The sequence below is a fragment of the Cavia porcellus genome, unplaced genomic scaffold (genome assembly GCF_034190915.1).
Source record: "Cavia porcellus strain 051 isolate PalLab524CR breed Dunkin Hartley unplaced genomic scaffold, mCavPor4.1 scaffold_2, whole genome shotgun sequence".
In the NCBI taxonomy this organism is placed as follows: domain Eukaryota; kingdom Metazoa; phylum Chordata; class Mammalia; order Rodentia; family Caviidae; genus Cavia; species Cavia porcellus.
In genome coordinates, this window is record NW_026947485.1 from 69,688,340 (window position 1) to 69,709,688 (window position 21,349).

A 21,349-nucleotide genomic window follows, 5' to 3' on the forward strand; every position below is an offset into this window, starting at 1 on the left:
GGGTCTTGTATGTACAGGGTTGTGATTTTTGTGAATAAAGATAATTTTGACTTCTTCCTTTCCTATTACATATCCTTTGTACTTTTTAAATTTTGCCTGATCTAATTAAAGTTTTGGGTTGAACAGGAATGAGGATTGTGAACATATTGATCTTATTCCTGATTTTAGAGGGAAACCTTTCAGTTTTCCCCAGTTAACTATGATATTGGCAATGAGTTTGCTATATATAACTTTTATCACATAGAGGTAAGGCCCTTCTATTCTTATTTTCTTCAGGGTTTTAATCATGAATGCATGTTGGATTTTGTTAAAGGTCTTTTCTGTGTCTTTTGAGATGATCATGTAAGTTTTGTCTTTGCTTCTGTTTATGCACTGTATTATATTTATTGATTTACATGTATTAAACTATCCTTACATCTCTGAGATAAAGTTTGCTTGGCCGTGATATGTGATTTTTAAAAATGAATTGTTACATTCTGTTTGTCAGTATCTTGTTTAGGAGTTTTGCATCTATATTCATTAAAGAGATTACTCTATAATTTTTTGTTTTGAATCTTTATCTAGTTTTGGTGCAGCTGATGGTAGTTTCCAGGAATGAGTTTGGCAGTACTCCTTCCCTTTCTGTATCATTAAAGGGTTTTAGAAGTGTTCGTACTAGATCTTCTATCAATTTGTAGAATTCTGTGGTAAATCCATTGGCTCCTGGACTCTTCTTAGTTGATACATTGTTTTATTATTGCCTAAGATTTTATTGCCTGCTATTAGTCTGTTCAGGGTTTTAATATCTTCTTGGTTCCATTTTGGTAATTCATATATATCTGGGAATCTGCACCTTTGTTCTAGATTCTCTAACTTATTGGAGTACAGATTTTTAAAGTACTTACTTATAATCTCCTGGATTTTGGTGATATCTGTTGTGGTTTCACTATTTTCATTCAAATTATATTAATATGTATCTTTTCCTTCCTTTTCTTGGTAAGTTAAGCCATGATACTTTGTAAAAGTTATAAAATGTTACCTTTTGAGTAGCCTGTGGCATTTTTTTCTTGTGAGACAAAGAAAAGTAACTTCCCTTAAAAACCTAAACAAATAGTATATTTCTATTATATAAGCTCATTTGACCTCATAAGAAGACAGAATATAGCCTGAAGAACTAAGCCAGAACTCAACTGAAGAATCAAATGATATTTTCATCATTTATTATTGTAACAGTTTAGCAAAGGTCACTTGGACTTGAGTGGTAGCAGTTGTAGTCTGAATAATACTTGGTCTTGAGATATGTTTTGAAGGCAGAAGAAATCATCTAGAAGGCTGCTAATTGTGCCTATGCTCTATTTTATTCTCTTTGTAGTTTCGCTATTCAAATTGGCTGGACAGGTTGTACATGGTGCTGGGGACTCTGGCTGCTATCATCCATGGAGCTGCGCTCCCTCTCTTGATGCTGGTGTTTGGAGACATGACAGACACCTTTGTAAATGGAAGTGGCACAAACTCATCAAATGCATCAAGTACATTAGATAAAAGTAAGTATTTGTGTTACCGTTATTAGAAGCATGCAGGAAAACACTTAGGGTTGTATCACTGAATATGCACTGTTGTGTTTAATGCTTTGGGAGGTAGAAGAGTGTAGCTTATGCTTGTCATGAATTTGAAAAGATAGTGCTCACAAGCATTAAAATGCCCAGTGGAAATGCTGACAGAGATATGTGGGGAAGGAAAGAGCTCTATGAAGTCAGAAATACTGTAGAAAGTTCTAGGAGGAGATACAAACCTCATCAGGACTTTGTGAGAAACCGGAATCGGTTTCAAGATTTCCTGAAAGATTGGATGTGAGCGTCAGAGAGGGATCCAGGTTGGTTCTACAGTTTTAGCTGAGAAACCGTATAGATTGCTATTACTATAAACTGAGGTGAGAAAGATGGAGGGAAACTAGGTCTGGGCAGTCAATCTCAGCTGTTCAGTTTTGGATATTTTCATGGATTAGGCAGGAAGGGATAAATGAGTCTAACAGAAGTGTGCGATTATGCATGTGTGTATTTGTGTGTGTGTGTATTTTAGAGTGGATGAAACAATGTGTTTATTAATTGAAATAATTCAGAAGAGAGGCGACAGTAATACATGATGTTTGAAAAAACTTGTCAAAGTTTCTTCCTTTGATAAAGGATGAAATCCATATGGCCAGGAGGTAATGTTTGCTTTAGGTAGAAGCAAAGACAGTTTGTCTACAATAACAAATGGGAAGAGAGAATTTGAGTGTTGAGAGTCCAAAGCTAGGTAGATGAGATGAGACTGGATGTTTAGCTTTTACGATAGTCATTGTCACCTGCAAAGGATATGTTTCAAAACCCCCAAGAGGTACCTGAAGCTATGGATGATACTGAACTCTACATATGCTGTATTTTTCCTGTATATGTGTATCTATGATAAAGTTTAATATATAGTATAAATAATGCACAGTGGGATTAACATCAATAATTAGTAATAAAATAGCATTAAATATAATAACATACTCTACTAAAAGTTATGTGAATGTGTACTTACACAGGATCTCTGTCTCTCATATGGTCATATGGTATTGTTCTCACCCAGTTGTCGTGATGTGAGACCATACAATGCCACAGTTGACAACAAGAAACTGAAACCATGGAAGGTGAAACTATGGGCGTGAGTGCATTACTGCACTTCAGTGTTCTCAGCGATGTAGGAAGCAAAACATTTGGCTGATAAAGAGAGGACATGTAAAACAGCTAAGAGAATGGGAACGTGAATGGACTATTAAATAATTGGTGTGTAATATGCATACTTTCAACTAGCGGGAGACTGGTTAATGACTTTGAGCTTAAATCTTCAGGGCACCTCTAGTTAAGCCTAGATTGATAAAGACCCACAGGTCAGTTTGGGACTAAGTGTTAAAAATGTTGAAACTTCCTGTTTAAGAATACCCTTGAAAATGTTAATCATAGCTTGTAATAACCTCTTACCTTTTTGGATTTTTAGGTCCCTGTTGATTGCTATAAATTTTTTCTGCCAGAATCATGAATATTAATATTCATACCAATTTGGGATATAGATGGAACATTTGATACTTGTCTGTGGGTCTTGGGATCCACTTGTTTATGATCCTGCAAAATACAGTGTTTACTCTGAGTAGAACTACTTCAATACTGTGAATTGGGTCAGATAATTGGGCTAGAAAAACATACAATATGGTTCAGTTATGTAAAATCTTATGCACTTATCACCTACCTTCATGGCATTCAAAGGCAACTGCTGCAAGATTCTGTGCTGCCTTTGGACTGGCATCTTTCTTCTATACCATGCACAAAAGAAGGTCCTCACTATTTCCTCTATAGCAAAGGCTGAGCACTATTGTATGGAGTTTGCTGTCCTCCTGGTTTGTAGTGGACTCAGCAGATCTTTTAGTGCTCTCTGGTAACCCTGATCCCGGGTGTTGAGTGGAGTTATTATCTTCAATCAGCATATTAATGAATTTATATTAAAGCCTTCTATGTGTCAGCCACAGTACCTACTCTATTCATTCTCAAACCTCAAGATCCTTAATGGGGTTAAAAGGACGGACAATGTGACCAGCAGATATATGTGGTTTAGATTTTTTTTTTTGAGTCAGGGTCTTGCTATGTGTTTCAGGCTGGCCTTGAACTCACTATATAGCCCAGGCTGGGTTCAAACTCAAGGCAGTTCCCCTGCCTCAGCTGCCTGAGTGCTAGGATTACAAGCGTACACCACCTTGTCTGGCAAGCAGATATATTTGGATATGACTAGTGCAGTGTTGTAGAGGTTTGTTCTTTGTGCTTCACTTAGACTAACTCCTTTAATCCTTTCAGGAGTTTAATAGTCTATATATTTATTAAATGAGAAAAATTAAGTCCAGAGAGATTTAAATCACCTGAGTAAATTTAAGTCACCTGAGGTTACAAAGTGTCTTGGTCACTTTTCTCATTGTTGAGACAAAATACTCAACTCCGAAAGGTAAAGGAGAAAAGGTTTATTTAGCTCACAGTTTATAGAAGTTTCGGTCCCCAATGGGCTGGTTCCAAGGCAGGTTGGCACATGGCAGAGGAACAAAAATTCATGGTGGTGGAAGACAGCAAAAGCAACAACAGAGAGACAACCGTCTTTGTGTCCCTTATGCTCTATTCAGGCTGCCTGCCCTCGGGCGGATGTAGCACTCACACCTTTAATGCTAGCATTGGACCATGAATTAATCACAAACTCTATGAATGAAATGGCCACCCCACCACGACTTCCTGAGGCTTTGCAAGGACATCTAGATAGAAACTATAACACACAGTAAGCAGCAGAGATAGTTAGTAGCGGACTGTTACTGAGTCTACACACTGAAGGATGTAGGTGTCTAGAGAAGAGACCAAGGATAAACAACTCAAAAATTAAGGGCCTCAGGGGATTTTCCATGTCTCATAGTGGTTAGTACCCCAAAATACTTTTAAAATAAACTTTTGACTATTTGTTGTATCTGGTGATTCAGTTTATAGTATATCCACATTGATGTTTTCTCTTTCTCCAAAAGCTTCAAACAGTTGTTTATATTCATTCCCTACCATATTATGGGCATAGAAATTGGAGAAAATCAGATACTCAAGTCTCATGTGCATTAATAATTCATATGAAAAAGGGAAAGTGAAAATAATTTATATTTACATTTGTCATTTCTACTTTTACTGCCTTAAAACTCATGAGTAAAACTATTTGTAAAATGCCAGTTCTTGAAATAGTACAAGTTGAGTATCCCTTATTAAAAGCCTTCTGGATTTATTTCAGATTTTTGAATATTTTCATATATATAACCATGTACTTTGAGATTGGATTGTATTTTATACACATAGTTTACAGGTAGCATTATAAAATTGTTAAAAATAATTTTGTGCATGAAACAAAGTTTGATGAATTAAAATTTTCTTAGTGACATCATGGCTGTGCTCAAAATATTTCAGGGTTTGGAGCACTTAGGATTTTAGATTTTCGGATTAGGAATGTTTAATCTCTGTTTATCATTTTTTAACCTTTGAATATTTATTTCAGTTTTTAGAATGTTTCTTAGTATATGTTTGCTATACATAATGATTACATTGATCGTGAGAGTTGGTATATATATATATATATATCTATGACCCATCTTAATTTTTTTTTACTTCTCCTTTCCCTCCTCTCTCTCTTCCCTCTGTCCCTCTCTAGATTGGCTTAACATTTGTGAAAGATTTATCTTCCTATTTCATATTATCTATCTTTTATTATGCTCTAAATTATTTATACTGGGGAATTCTATGTAAGAGAAACCATGTAATATTTATACATATGTGACTGATTTATTTCTCTTAGCACTATGGTGTCAGTTGCATCTATTTTTTTTATAAATGACTCTTATCTTTTGATATTTGAACTATGAGTGTATAAGTCATGTGCAGAGCCTCTATAAAGCTAGGGGTAACTGAAAATGCAATGAGTATTAAAATTTTTAAAAATTATTACCATAAAAGTCACATTGCTATTAATACCCTCAAAATACTCCTCTTGGATGGGAACACATGTATCCTATCAATCTTGCAACTTTCTGAAGCAGTTCGGAAAGTTGTTGTTCACGTCTTTAGTCATTATGTCCTGAATCAATTCAGAGTATTTACCTTTCACCAGCATTTTGACTTGGGGAAGACCCAGAAGTTGCATGGTGCCAGCTCTGGTGAATAGGTCAATGAAGACTTACCGTAGCATTTTCCAGACTCTCTCTTTCCTTTATAGGATGGCATTCAGCGGTGAAATTCACTGTATTTTTTTTAATCATGTCTCCTAAAGACACTTATAAAAGAAGACTTCCAGAACTGTTTCAGAAATTATACGATTGCAGGAAAATGACTCTAGACTTAAAAGCCACTATTGCCAAAGAATTTATATTTAAATTCTCTTGGTTCCTAAACTTTAGTGCAAAATCTGAAATGTCCTGACATTGGAAACTTTTATGAGCATCAGTGCTCAATTTAGATTTTTTTGTTTGTTTTGGGGGTTCTCAACCTGTGACATCTCTACAAACAGTTCAAATCATTCTGAAAAGTTTTCAAATCTGAAATACTTCTAGTCCCAAGCATTTTAGATAAAGGAATTTCAGTCTGTAGCAGTAATGAACAGAAAATAGATACACTTTCAACCTTGCCTTGATTTGGTAGTATACAGACTAATGACAACTAAATAGTCTCTGACATATAGAGAAGGCAGAAGATATACAGTGAGAGGTTTTACAAGATTGATTTGGAGAAAAATCCTGTTTTATTTTGATACATGGGACAGAAGAAATCTCAACTGGTTGCTCTATGAGAAAACTCACCCTTGAGGATTTTATTGTTGTATGGAAAGAGGCTGAAGCAGTCATGGATTTCTCCGATCTCTACATTTCTTTGTTGCTCCTTTTCTTTCTGCCTTGCTCATAAATGTGGTTTTCCCCAGTGTTCTGCCATCTCCCTTTCCTGCCAACCTGCCTTTACAGTAGAGAGAGATGGATTTTCCTTCTTGAATTTAGCTATGGCTTTTAACACATGACCCCGAAAATGTGTTTTGGATTTGAGCTCTTTCCCGAACTCGAGAATGACAGCCTCAATACTTCCTGAACATCTTCGGATGGATGTGACATGTACTACAAAATTTTGAATATGCGAGCCTGGATTAATAATCTTCCTTCAGCCATTTAGACCAGCTGTTTCTGCTGGCTTACTACTGTGATGCCATCATTCTCTGAATGCTTAGGCGTGATATCTTGATCACTTGTTATTTTTAATGTTTGTATTCCATCAGGTGGCAGTTCCTAAAGTTTTTCCTTTATAAGTCTTGTTTATTCCTTGTTTTATATTCTCTTTTAGACCTTCTCTTCTTATATAATTGTGATAACTCAAGTCCCTTCCAATTAATCTTATACATTGCTGACTGTGAAATCTTCCCAGACCATGCTTCTGTTTAGATCCATTTTAGCTCAACAACATTAATGCTTGTTTGTCTGTTTTTACTACACCTGGCTGGTCCAGACTCTTTCCAACTACGCATCTGCCTCCTCATAGCCATTCAATGTACCTTGAGCTGCGGCCAAATTGGCTCATTCATTCTTCAAATGTACTAGACTGGGACTTCCGGGAGAACATGGCGGACAGATAACAGCAACTACCGGCGGCTCTCTGAAAGACTCGGCTCAGAAGCCAGGAATGGTGGGGACTAAGGAGACATAAGTCGGTGGAGATATGCTCTGCTGACTCAGGAATGAACTGGGCTGAGAGAAGCCAACTTGGAATGCAGTCCTGGTGCTAAAACAGGAACAGAAAAGACTCGGTGTGGAGGCTGGAACCGCGCCATTGTAAGCCGCGATTTGGGTTTCCCGCCGCGCAGCGGCTGGCTGCCTCTACAGCGGCTCGGCAAGGAGAGAGACGCGCGGAAGCTCTGAGAATGGCAATCTGCGAACGGCAGGGAGGTGTGCACTGACTTGTGGTGAGGTGAGTGAGAGAAACTGACACTCTACCACAGTTTGACTCCAGCAGAGGACTTTCTGGGCCCGAGCAGTCCTGCGGGAGCAGGGCGCGGTGGCAACTCCAGTCACACATCCCCCTCTCGGGCGGGATTGGTGAAAAGTGCCTGGCCTGCGTGACGCTGCCGGCGGACCTGGTAGACTGTCCCAACCCAGATCCCAGAGCCTGACGGTGGCCGGGAGGGGAGACGCGTAGGCTGCCTGGTCCGTAACTTCCTGGTGCGCAGCGGTGAGCGGGAACAACTAACTGGCGCAATTCGATCAGGCTGTGGCTGACTGGGAGAGAAGCTGGGCCTCTTATATAAGCTTGCATATATAAGGAACAGAGAAGAAGAGGCAGCATGGGAAGAGGCAGCAACAAGAAAGGCTCCTTGGCCCCCAATTCTGAGAAACAGGCAATAGCAGACACCACACCAATACACATAAGGCACCATATAGAGAGCCTCATAGACCAATTCAGGAATGAAGTTATCAATGACCTGAAGCTAGAAGTATGCAGAATAGTTAGAGAAATGTTAAGTACCACCCAAGAAAAAACAGGTGGTGGAATGGAAGAACAGAAAAAAAGGGGTGAATTGTTTGATGGAGAAAACAGAGAAAGCATAGAATACGTGAAGCAGGTTCAAAGGGACTACCAAGATACTAAGAAGTCTATAGAAGACTGGCATAACAGCTTGAAAGAAACTAAGGACAGACTATCTGAACTGGAGGGCAGACTTGTAATATGGGAGAATGAAATGAAAAACTTCTTAAAAATAACAAAGAAACAAACAGCAATAATACAAAGACAAGAAGATGATAAGAGGATCCATAACTTAAGGATTAAGAACATAAAAGAAGAAGTAGGGACACAAACAAGTGAACTACAAAAGCTACTCACAGAAATAATCCAGGAGAATTTTCCTAATTTAGCAAAAGGTAAAGATACTCAGATGTATGAGGCATACAGGACCCCAGCTACCTACAACCCAAACAGAGCAACACCCAGGCATATAATAATAAAAATTCCAGAAATTCAATACAAGAACAGAATATTAAAAGCTGTAAGAGACAAGAAACAGACCACTTACAAGGGAACACCCATCAGAATTACAGCAGATTTCTCTGCACAAACCATCAAATCACGAAGAGCGTGGGGGGAAATAATTCAAGCATTGAAAGATAATAATCTCCAGCCAAGATTGAGATATCCTGCACAACTGTCCCTGGAAATTGATGGAAAAACAAGGTGCTTCCAGGATAAAGAGGAACTGGGGGAATTTGCAACCACCAATTCAACTCTACAGAGAGTATTGCAGGATATTCTAAAAAAAGAAAAATACAAAGAATCCAGAAATAATGGCAGAGAGGCCACAATGAATGGAGCAGAGAACAAAATGAAGAAGACAAACTGACCTCTACGGAAAGAAAAAGAGCTTAACAGAAATGAGGCAGAGAAGATTGGATGATAGGAACAGCTATTTTGGAGAAAATGACATCTTAATAGGTAATACAGATTTAGTATCATCTTGTTTTGAAGTCTCATCTAGCTTTTGTTCTTCTGTCTCCAATGGTCTAAATAGGCTGTATCTTATTGGATTTTATTATGTACGATAGTATAAGCAAAAACCTTTTAAAGACAAGGAGATTATACAGAAACCATTGTTCATTTTGTTAGTCAATTCTAAATACTCTGTAACGCTGTCATTCTCTTGAATGGTCTTACATTGTTTTGATATACTTAATGCTACAGTATACGAAGTTGTACTCAAGGATTTCAAAGAAAGAAACAATATGGTAACTACTTTTAGGTTAGGATTATCTGGTGGTGAAACACTATTCTGCTTAAATGGTTATGTTTTGATCTGCGCTGTTTCGTTGTTATGCCCTCTTTTATCTCCATCTCCACTCCATTATTTACTTTTTTATCTTTATCCTTTTAATTAAAGGAAAAAAAATAGCAGGATATATTATAGTAACCCACTTTGACTTTTCATTACCTTGATTTAAAGCCCTGTATTACTCTCACCATCTGGTTTTTAACTGATGTTCCCCTATTCTGTTTTGCTGGATAGTATCAGGTTCGAAAGTTTAGGCATCAGCTGTGAAGATAATGAGATTCATTATGACGCCCATTCTTGTTGACTTTTATCTACTTTTGAAGACCTACAATGTCTCCAATGTTTTGGTTTTGTCGGTTTTATTCTTTACTATTTTGTTCAATTGTATTATAACTAATGATATAGGCAATTCTATTAGAGATAGTGGGAGGCATTATGGTAACCATTGTTGATCACCTTGTATTATGTTTTTACATTATCTATTATGTCCACCCTTTTGATTTGACTGACTCTGTTCTGTTATGTCACATTTGGTTTTACTCTCTTCCAAAAAAGTAATAAGAACCGTGGGAGCAATGAAACCCAAAATGTGTAATAGTCATGGTACAAAAGAGAGGAAAAGAAAGTGCTCCAAACTATATAACTGCATGTATATTTAAGTGTATAAGATAGAAAATGATATCACAGAGTTTTATTGGATCAATGAACAGAACTGTTTGCAGTATAATTGATGGAATGTCCACTTTACAAGCTTTAATTTTGTGACTTGAACAATTATTTCTAAGATGACAATATGTAATCCATTAACTAGTGATTTCCTACTGTTCATTTTTTTTTCTGTAAATCTGTATAACTTGTACCCTTTCCCTGCTTTTTTTCTTTTCTCCTTAAATAAAATTAAAAAAAAATGTACTAGACTGGTCTGTATTGCTCACAGTGCCAAAAATCTTCTTCCTCCCCTTCTTCACACCTGTCCAGAGAAGAATTATCTGGAGGAGACCCTCTCATATTGTACACTATTTGCCACAACTTTAAGGTCTAAAGTACGCCTGTCCATTGATCTAGAACTCCTGATTCCAATCATTTATCCTATATAATATTTACCATATGTATATAGGTATGTGTTCAAGTCTGTTTGCAGTCATACGCTGCTGTGGAAAAATTGGCCATCGAATATAGGCTATAATTGTATTTTTAAAAAACTTAGCATGTGTATGTTTATGTGCTCATGAATTTGTATGTCTATGAAACCACATACAAAAAATTGGAAATATATACATGAAAATGTTGAACAGTGGTTTATATGTGTAGGGTGGAGGTTAAAGTTATGAAGGACTTTATAATGTGCTTAGTCCAAAAATATTAGCATTTGCTAATATTAAGTGATGCCCTCTGATGTTTATTATACTAATCTTTGTATCAGATAATTTTTAATAAAAACAAAAACAGGAGAAATGCAGTTTTAGATTTCAAATATGCACTAAAGTTCAAGTGTGCATTTGTATGTATTTATAAATGTGTTTTCTTCTTGAAAATAAACATCATTGAATTTAGCCTAAGTGCAGCTTCATAGAACAGCAAGAAAATATTTGCACAGTAAAATTGAGTCCATTTCACACATTTTTATGTGATGATAAGTGAGTCTGATTCATTGTATGTGCTTATTTTTAATGGAGATGAAGAAGACATGAATGATACATGTTTGTTTTTTGATGTTCCAGGTGAAGTCAGTGGACCAGACAATCTGGAGGAAAAAATGACCACGTAAATTAAACATTTCCTTACAATTATTTTATTAACCTCTGCTTTGTCACTTCCATTATAGAAATGTTTAAAATTTTACATTATCCTAGAGAGAAACTGAAGTTTTCAGGAGAGCAATTCTATTATTAGTTTTCAAGAAGATTACAGTGTAGAGTTCTTTTTAAACAAAAGTATTTGCTGTAGAAGATGTATTAAGGTAAAATAAAGCCTAAATAGTTATGAATGCTTTGCAAAATATAAAGTACAATACATATGGAAGTTCGAAGTGTCTAAAGTAGTTTTTTTTAAGTGGTTGAATTAGGAATAAATATTTTAATGACTTTGTAGTCATTAGTTTTCCTTTTGGATATGCTTTTTCATAAGGAAACAGGAATTTTTAAAATTCAGCATTTAAATCTCAACAAGGAAAACAATATTCCAAAAGCAGTATAGTCACTGACCTTACTTCATCTCAGGAAAATGTTAATGATTTACACATCTTGAAGTTTCCTCCCCAAAATAGTTTATAACTGATTTCTAAAAATGTATGATGATATCTCAGTTCACAAACTTGATTCTTTCCATGATTCTGGTGGCAAACTGAGTTGGATGAGAAAGGAATCAATAGTGGTGAGGTTCAATATTGACCTTATGCGGAAATTTGTAGCATCATAGAGGGAACTGAGTTTGTGATGTGAGGAACCACTTCTATGTTAGTGAGTCAGAAGATAATGTTTCTACATGATAGTATAAATGGAGACAGTTTATATTTTGAAAGTTGAAAAACAAAATGTCTTCAGATATTCCTGTGGAGAGGCATTTTTTTTTACATAGGGCAAACCAGAATGCCTGATGTTTAAAACCCATTACTAACTAAGCATGGTGGTGCATGCCTGTAATCCCAGCACTCAAGAATCTGAGGCAGGAGAATTACTGAGAATTCCAGTCCAGTCTGGGCAACATAGTGAACTCAAGGCCAGCCTGATCTACAGAGTGAGACTCTGTTTCCAAAAAACAAACAAACAAACAAGAACCACATACACATATTACTGTTTGTCAAAATTTGAGTTCTTATAAAATTGATTTTGTATTTCTTGCTATATCTTTAAAAGCTATATAATAAATATTGAGTTACCTATTAACTAAAATTCAGCATTTCTCTTGTATCTTACCTAAGTATATTGTAAATTACAAAGTATAGTTTTAGAGAAAGAATGTTTCATATTATTTGTGGTGTATTGAGCACAAAATTTTCAACAGTACCATCAGGGAGTATCTGCTAACCACACACTCACTTTGATAGCCTGTGCATGCTACACGCTTTTTTTTTTTATTACATTACAGCAATTTTCTAAAAATGAGAAAGTTGGTATTCTGTATTTCACTTTAGAATGTATGCCTTTAATCTAAAAATTGATTGCATACTGAAGCCTAATTATTTGTTTTTATAAAAACGAACACTAAGAACAAAAAAACATTAATTGAATCTTTCTTGATGTCAGAGTCCACTTTGAGAAGATGTTATGGTTTTATTGTTAGAGTTTAAACTGAAAGGAAACTGGAAATGACTCGTTGACATTTTAGAACAGCTCATGATAGGTGACAGCTCATGATGATGATCAGTTGGACAGGTAGTGTAAATGCACTTTTTAATTTTCACTTACCTCTTAATATTCAACTTCTAGACTAATAGCTAAAAAGCCAGAGGAACATTGTCGTGTCTTTGTTCCATTTTCTGACAAGTTCTGTCACTTCTCTCCATCCCTCCATGTGCAGATGCCACATTGAAGAGTTCATCAGTTGATAATGATGTAGTGAAAGTAGACAGGACTACAGTGACCCTTCTTACCTGGTGCTCCAGTGCCCCACACAGTCATTTATCATACTCCTTATCTAAGGCTTTCCATGTGCCAGGCGCTGGCCCAAGTATACTTTGCACATGACTGCCTTGCTATTCTTATCACCATGTTAACAGCTAGAAGACTGAACCTCAGGAAGTTTCAGCAGCTTGCCTGAGAGTATACCAAGAGAGTTAAACCAAGAATTGGGATTGGAGCCAAAGTAGAAACCATGCTTAACTGTTCCTGTACAGTATGTTACTACAGATGTAGTCACATACTAATTATCATCTCTGCTTACTCTGACCTCTTTTTATTTGTTAAGAGGTGTGATGCATAGCTAAAAAAACTATGAATGAATGGCTGGTTGGGAGAAATGCATTAATTAGAAAATATAGAGTGTGGGCAGTGTTCTTGTTGTTTTTCAGGTATGCCTATTATTATTCTGGAATCGGTGCTGGTGTGCTTATTGCTGCTTACATTCAGGTTTCATTTTGGTGCCTGGCAGCTGGAAGACAGATACACAAAATTAGAACACAGTTTTTCCATGCAATAATGAAACAGGAGATTGGCTGGTTTGATGTGCATGATGCTGGGGAGCTGAACACCCGTCTCACAGAGTAAGTACCTAGCTTTATGTGTAACTCAGATATGGTTTTTGCTGTAAATGAAATGAGACAGATGTCATCAGATCTCTTAAAGATGTTAGTGCATCACTCAGAAGACTGAGTTCCTTCTGAATAGCAACCATGTCTTGTGTACCTGGCGTAGAATGATGGGACCTGCTTGACTGGCAGTGAATGAGGGAGTGAACTTACCTCAATCAAGGGCTACTCGGAGAGCTCATAAAGCAGTATACAGTAGGGCAGTAATACGATACTTACTGGTTAAATTTCCAAGCAATTTGAAATTTTCACATTGCATACTTCTTGAGTAACCATGTTCATTTCCTGGGATCATGTGGACTATGAATTTCTGTTGTCAATGACAAATTTCCTACTAAGAACTGACACCCTGCTAAATGAAACTAGCATACACATAAAGGCCCTAGATATAAACTGATTTTTGCCATATCCCACAAAATGAAAATGAGTTTAGGAGAAGAGTTGTATGTTTGTAATTCTAACATTATTTCTAACATCATTTTTTAGTGATGTCTCCAAAATTAATGAAGGAATTGGTGACAAAATTGGATTGTTCTTTCAATCATTGGCAACATTTTTGACTGGTTTCATAATAGGATTTACACGTGGTTGGAAGCTCACTCTTGTGATTTTGGCTGTCAGCCCTGTTCTTGGACTATCAGCTGCAATCTGGGCAAAGGTGGGTGAAGCCTGTGAGTCCGGGTTCTAACTCCCTGCACAGCATGGAAGGGTCTGGAACCATGGTAGCCCTAATGTATTTGACACTTGTTTTTATGTCTTCTGTTCAAAATCAGTAGAAGCTGATGCAGTGTCACTGAGTACTGCCCCTGCCAGGGCTCTGTGATGCTCATAGACGTGATTATTTGGGAAAGCAATGAGAAGGAAGTAGCTTTTATATCTCATTCTCTGCCTGTATAAAACATATAAGCTGAAATCTACAATTTGTTAGGTGTAGGATGAGGGCACACATTCATTTTTTATTTTGCATAAAAATGAAATTTCACAACAATGTAAGAGAATAACAATAGTTAATATACTGCATATCATTATCATCAAAGTAGTTACTCAAAGTACAAGACACAAAGATTCTCTTACAGAGAATAAACAGATAGTAGCATAAAACTTTCCAGTGAATTAAGAGAAATTAGAATATAATTGTAACAAGTTAGAATATATGTGAAAAGATATTTTTCTTTTCTTTCTTTCTTTCTTTTTTTTTTTTTTTTTTTTTTTTTTTTTTTTTTTTGAGACGGGGTCTTGCTGTGTAGTCCAGGCTGACTTTGAGTTCACTATATAGCCCAGGCTGGTCGCAAACTCTTGAACTCAGGGCAGTCCTCCTGCCTCAGCTCACAAGTATTGGGATGACAGGCATGTGCCACTATACCTGGCTTATTTTCTTTTTAATGCTCCGGAAACACTTAATAAGATAGGTTACATCCTGTGCCATAAAATAAATCTCAGGAAGTGTAAAAGATTGTGAACCATAGTGTTTTCTTTTCTGACTGTAGCAGTGGAAGAAGATAAGAAAATTTCTAAATACATAGAAATAAAATAGCACACTTTTATATAATCCTTTGATCATGCAACAAATCTCAAAGTAAATTTAATAGCACATAGAACAACAACAAAAAGAAACCTACAGTATTAAGTGTTTATATTAGAAATGAGGAAATGGCTCAGCTCAGTGTAGTACCTTAAGTTTCCATCTCAGTCACATAAGAACGGTAAAATAAGACCACATAAGTAGAAGAAGGAAATTATAAAGGTAAATGCAGAAAATGAATTGAAAACAGACAAAAACTCTAATGAAATAGAAAATAGATTCTAAACAAATTGATTAATAAATTTGACAAGCCTCTAGTGAATTAGATAAAAAAAAAAAGACAGAAGACACAAGTGGCCAGGATCAGAATCAAATGCAGGATGCCACTAATCCTGCAGACCTTAGAAAGGTAGGTAAGGTGGGCTGGGGATTTAGCTCAGCGGCATAAGTACCTGCCTTGCAAGCAGACAGTCTGAATTCGATCCCCAGTACCGATAAAAATGAAAAAGACAAAAAAAAAAAAAAAAAGGTAGATAAGGGAATGCAACAAGCAACTTTATGTCAGAAATTCAACATTGTACAGATCAACTCCTTAATAATTACAAAATACTAAAAAAAAAGCATAGTACATATACCTTCCCCTGAAGATGAGCGTAGATGTCAGGTACTACCAACATGTTCTAAAAAAAAAAAAGATTTGAATTGGATTTGGTTATTGCCTTCTCCACTAATTTATTGTGTAGCTTAAGACAATTTGTCTTAATTTTTGACTCTCCATTTTTGTAGTATATTAAAATTAAAATCTTTAATGAAATTAATTAACTAAAAGAAATGTTAGGGGCTAAGGATAATAGCTCAACAGCATAGCACCTGCTTGGCAAGCACAAAGTCCTTAGTTTGATTTCTGGTACAAAACAAAACAACAATAACAAAACCCAAGAAATTTTAGGAGAAATTAATGGGAAAAAATCATATAGTTCTGCAATAACTTTTATACTATTCTCCAAAATCTCTTGATCTGTGTTGTAAAGATAGCAAATTTACAACCTAATAAAGACAAATTTAAAATGGTAACACACAAATTTTGGAAAGAATACAGTGCAACTAAGTCACCCACAGATTGCTGGTGGGTGTGGAAAATGGCAAGCTTGAGGGAAGCAGTTAAGGGTTTCTTATAAAACTAAACATGCGTTGCCATTCATGCCATGGAATATTACCCACTAGTAAAAAGTAGAAGAGCATACAACAATTCAGTGAATCTCTAGAGAATTGTGTTGTTTGAAAAAGTATCTTCTATATAGGAAATTCTTAAAATGGTATAGATATAGAGATGAGTATATTAGTAGATGCCAGCACTTAGAGATCTTAGGAGAGATGAGAAGGAAGTAAGAGGCATTTTCATAGAGGCTATTAAAAGTGCCATGAGAGATCTCTGTGATGGAATTGTTTTGTGCCATAACTGAGGCAGTATTCACACAAATCTAAACTAAATGATAAACTTTGGGGAGCACTGAATGAGGGCTCTGTGGAATCTTGTCTGTATTGTTTTATACAAATATATGTGGACTGCACCTATCTCAAAATAAAAAGTTAAAATAACATAAAGCATTTATAAAATGTTAACACTGCAGAAATCTACATTGAAAAAAATGACAAACTAGAATACAGATGTCACCCTTCTCTAGTTCATAGTATGTCTTCTGCATATATCAGTTCGAATGATAAAAAATTGCCCATATTGGACAATTTTTGACTTGTAGAAATAACTACTTCATTTGTTTCAAATTAATATCCATTAGACTTTAGTAAGAGATTATCAATCTTTGGGAAACGGATGAACTAATGATACTTTATATAGCTTACATGAGCAATTGTAATGATCGAGTGTCTTCTCTTTATTTTATATTGAAAGGATAGTAGGAGTTGGCTTTTCATATCCTTGAGGACATATCTGGTAGTTTTGTTTTTTAACAGACATGCTCTTTTGAAGGGGAAAAACACCTAATGAAGATGAATCATATTTTTATCTGCTTACTATTAGAGAAGGTCACAGAAGGAAAAAGGAGTCAGATGTCTTGAATTCAGCATGGTACTTGACATATTACAATAAATGAAAATGCGTATTTTAAAACTCCTAATTTGAAAGCATGTCTTGGTAATCCTCCTGTCACTGGCTGCAGGAAGACAGGAGAGAAGCATTGGCCAACCTTGCTACATGAGTTCTTTGTTCTGCAGAGCTGTTGGCTTAGTAATGGTACCAATTCGAGCACTTAATGACTGAGGAAATGGTACCAAACGAGCACTTAATGACTGAGGAAAATGGGAAGCCTCAGAAGATGGCTTTGAGAAGTCAGGATGGTGCCATGACTGTTACTCTTTTGGGTGCCAAAGAGGACAGATACTTGCAGCATGATGTCAGCACAGAGAACATGATTAATATTTGTTTGTATGCCTTTATCCACTCATTCTTGCATGTATCATGGCTCCTTTTACTCCCATACACAAGAAAGGATAAAATTCACTGTTAAAGTGACTTTGATCATTTCATACCAGGAAATAATATACCATTATTGCTTAGATGATATATCAATGATATATGCAAATATATTCTTAGATGATATATGCAAATACAGTGCATTAGCTGCCAAAAGAGTACAATGTGCTTTAAGCAGAATTTAGTTATGTATTGTTTGTGTGTAAAACTTACATGGCTGACCTTACCAGCATTTCTTGTGAGGCATAAATCTTCAAACTTTGCCCACACCAGTTGATCCAACTTTCATAGTTGTTCACATATCCATGGCTTTAGAGAGCAAGAGAGAGAGAGAGAGAGAGAGAGAGAGAGAGAGAGAGAGAGAGTTAGTTTAGTTGCTCCAGTGGTTGTTAACTCAGGCTTTGAAGCCATAGCATCAAGGCTTTGATTTTGGATGGTCCATTTACTAGCAAATTGTTTCATGTTCATTTCTATTTCTTCATATCTAAGTGGAAAAATTAAAACCTACTCACTGTGCAACTAAGAAGAATAAGCAAAATCATTTGTCTAAAGAATAAATGGCTAGGAGCTGAGCAGAAGAAGCAAAGAACATCCAGGGGACAAAGACAACAAAGGCTTCTCTTGGTGGTCACATGTGTCCATTCCTATAGAGTCCAGCAGAGGAGACTCTGCTGCCCAGCCCGAGGCACCTGCCTTCCTCTACACTTCCACCTTCTCGCTTCTAAACCACAGTGTCATTAACAATTAGTATGCTTAGCACACACCATATTTCATTAATATGTACATCCCATATACCACGGTTATGGTTTGTACAAATTTAACATCTTAATGTTTCAGTTATGTTTATGTAGATAAAGATTCGTGAGGTTTTAATGGAAAATGTTTGAGATTAATCCAATTTGTTATATACTCTCTTAGACTAGAACAATTTGAGTTTACAGAGTGAGTATATGCTAAAATGTCGATCTTCGTGACCACATACAACTCAAAAAAAGATTTGTCCACTTTGTATGCTTTAATCCTGTAACTTGAACAACTGTGCCTAAGATGATAATATGTAATCTATTAACTAGTGATTTCTTACCGTTTTTTGTAATTCTGTATTACTTGTACCCTTCTACTGTTTTGTTTTTTTTCCTGATTATTCACATGCATTGTTATACCAGCAGCCTTTGTGTGTCTGTGTATTTTTACTTTGCAAAACATAACTTGTTAAAAATTTTTAAATCACTTCAAGTTGCAATTTTAATATTTTAACAGATACTGTCTTCATTTACTGATAAAGAGCTATCAGCATATGCAAAAGCTGGAGCCGTGGCTGAAGAAGCCTTAGCAGCCATTAGAACTGTGATTGCATTTGGAGGACAAAGCAAAGAACTTGAAAGGTTTGAGTCTCTTTTCCTTTCTTTTCTTTCTTTTGGTACTGGGAATCAAACTCAGGACCTTGTACTTGCCTGGCAGGTGCTATTTTTTGTTTGTTTGTTTTTTAAAGACAGGGGGTCTTGCTGTGTACCCAAGCTTGAATTCATTGTGATCCTCCAGCCTCAGCCTCCTGAGTGCTGGAATTACAGGAGTGTACCACCCTGCCCCGCTATAAGTTTCTTATTTAGATTGATAGATATACTAAATTCTAGCTCAGCTCATATGTACTGAGGACAGTTTTAACTAGAAGAGATGATTTTTTTCCTTCCTAGTATAAATATGCTTCCTTAAATAACAATAATTATGGCAAATTTGTGATTCTAGTTGAACTCTTCTTATATCTTATATCTTATAACATATATTATATCTTATGTCTTATAATTCAAAGAATTTTCTAGCTTTGTCTAGATGGGCAGTGACAAAATTATTTATTTTATTTTTTCAAAGAGAATACAGTATAGAATTATTTGTATTCTAACTTGATTTGGTACATGCCACAATAAATTATTATAAACATAAAAACCGAACAAATCCTAGATTCAGAGTGGTCTTACCCTGTGTCATTCTGTGTCTGAGAACTAAACAAATGGAGTTGTTTCTTCTCACTTCTGGTGTAACTTCCCTGGGGTTTTTATGAGGCTCAAAATTGGGTATGCTTGGTCTAAATTGATTTATAAATAATCTGTAAAATATTTCCTAAGGCTAAAACACATTTTATGTCTCTGATTATTTGTTTTCTGTCCTATTGAGCTAATTAGTGATTCTCTAATATTGAATGATTATTTTTATAAGGTCTATGGAATATTTTAATTTGTGGATTATTTCCCTTCTTGCCCAGGTGAATATACTTCGGTGAAGAATATACTAAACTATACTTAGGTGAAGTATAGTTTGTGAGATTATAGCAAATATGACCAAAAATCACATTGTTAAAAAGGAAACTAAAGATTTTTCTTATGATCCATTGCTTAACAGTATTCTTGGGACTTACCTTTTATCAGATTTCTGAGTATAAAAGTTAAAATTTTGAAATTCACAATAGTTAACAGATGTTTATAAGATATTCACAATAGCTAAGTGACATAGTTTAAAGGAAGTAATGATTTTTGTCTAGGATTTTGCTTTTGCTTTAAAATGTCTGACTAACAAAATGGTAAGTGTTGCTTAATCACTGGCCAATATCTCATCAAATAATAGGTGGAGGGAAGGGTACAGACAGCTACAAATAAACAAGTATCTAATATACCAGTTGGAAAATATATTCTCTAGATGAGTACAGTTCTGTGAGTCAAAAAGAGTATTGTTTATCTGATCCTTTCTCTACTCTTTCTTTTCATTTATTTTTCATGGCATCTAAATGATTTTCTTCTCCCTTATTCCTTCTTTCTGTGCAAATATTTCTTTTTTGCTGCATAGGACAACATCATGTCAGTGAAATGGTTTCCACAATCTCTCTCGGTAAGCAAGACTTCAGAGAGGAGGTGATGGCATATAGTCATGGGTGATGAAATTCCTTGCTGTAGTCATATATAATTTATACCAAGTGGTACCTTTTATTTCAGCTGCACTACTAAAATGGCACACACGTCCTAATGAGACATGTCTCTTAAAATTAATTTTTTATTTGAAGATTTTGCTAGCAGGGCAGGATTTACATATTTTAGCAGTATAAAGTTAAGTTTAAATTTGGTCTTTAATGGACAAACTTGTCATATAAATTTCACTTGGCATGCTTTTGTACTGTGGTACAGTAGCCAGTCTTAAGAAGTAGTCAAAAGGCCAGAAAGAAGGCATGCTCTTATCTGGTCAGGACTTGAACTCTAGTGTACACCCATATGCAATAACTTTTAAAAAATATATATTTGCAATCATATTTAATCCACTAAAGACAAAAATATAAATCTCTATAGAATGAAGTTCTTTCATTTCAATGATTATAAGTTATTCCTTTTGTAAGGCAATGCTCTAAATTCTTCAGGGAGATTTGATAAATAGGATAAGAGATTTAACACTCAATTATTCTGTTTTCTAACAATTTCACCTTTGTTCTATATTTCCAAAGTTATTCCTTCTTATTTTTATTTTTTATCCTTTCTCTTTTACTCTGGGACCTATTTGCTTATATCCATGTTTCTCTTTTTGAGCAGAATAATCTCTTGCATTCCTTTCAAATGGAGGTAAGGTTTCATACATCATTACTTTTAGCTTTAGCATAGAAATTGTTTACTCTTCAAAGGTATAAAAGTACAGTAAAACCATGGTTCATGAGCATAATTCTTTCCAGGAATATGTTTATAATCTGAAGCAT

The 21,349-nt window shown here is 35.6% G+C and overlaps 1 protein-coding gene across 3 annotated transcripts in view; it reads left to right on the top strand.

Moving 5' to 3' along the window:
- Positions 1–21,349, top strand: part of Abcb1 (ATP binding cassette subfamily B member 1) — a 95,771-nt gene that overhangs the window by 13,789 nt on the left and 60,633 nt on the right. For all 3 annotated transcript variants that reach the window (XM_063233865.1, XM_063233862.1, NM_001278770.1), the window contains 5 exon segments: positions 1,352–1,523; positions 11,079–11,121; positions 13,367–13,558; positions 14,090–14,261; positions 18,880–19,004. In XM_063233865.1, coding sequence (XP_063089935.1) covers positions 1,352–1,523; positions 11,079–11,121; positions 13,367–13,558; positions 14,090–14,261; positions 18,880–19,004 — 704 coding nt within the window.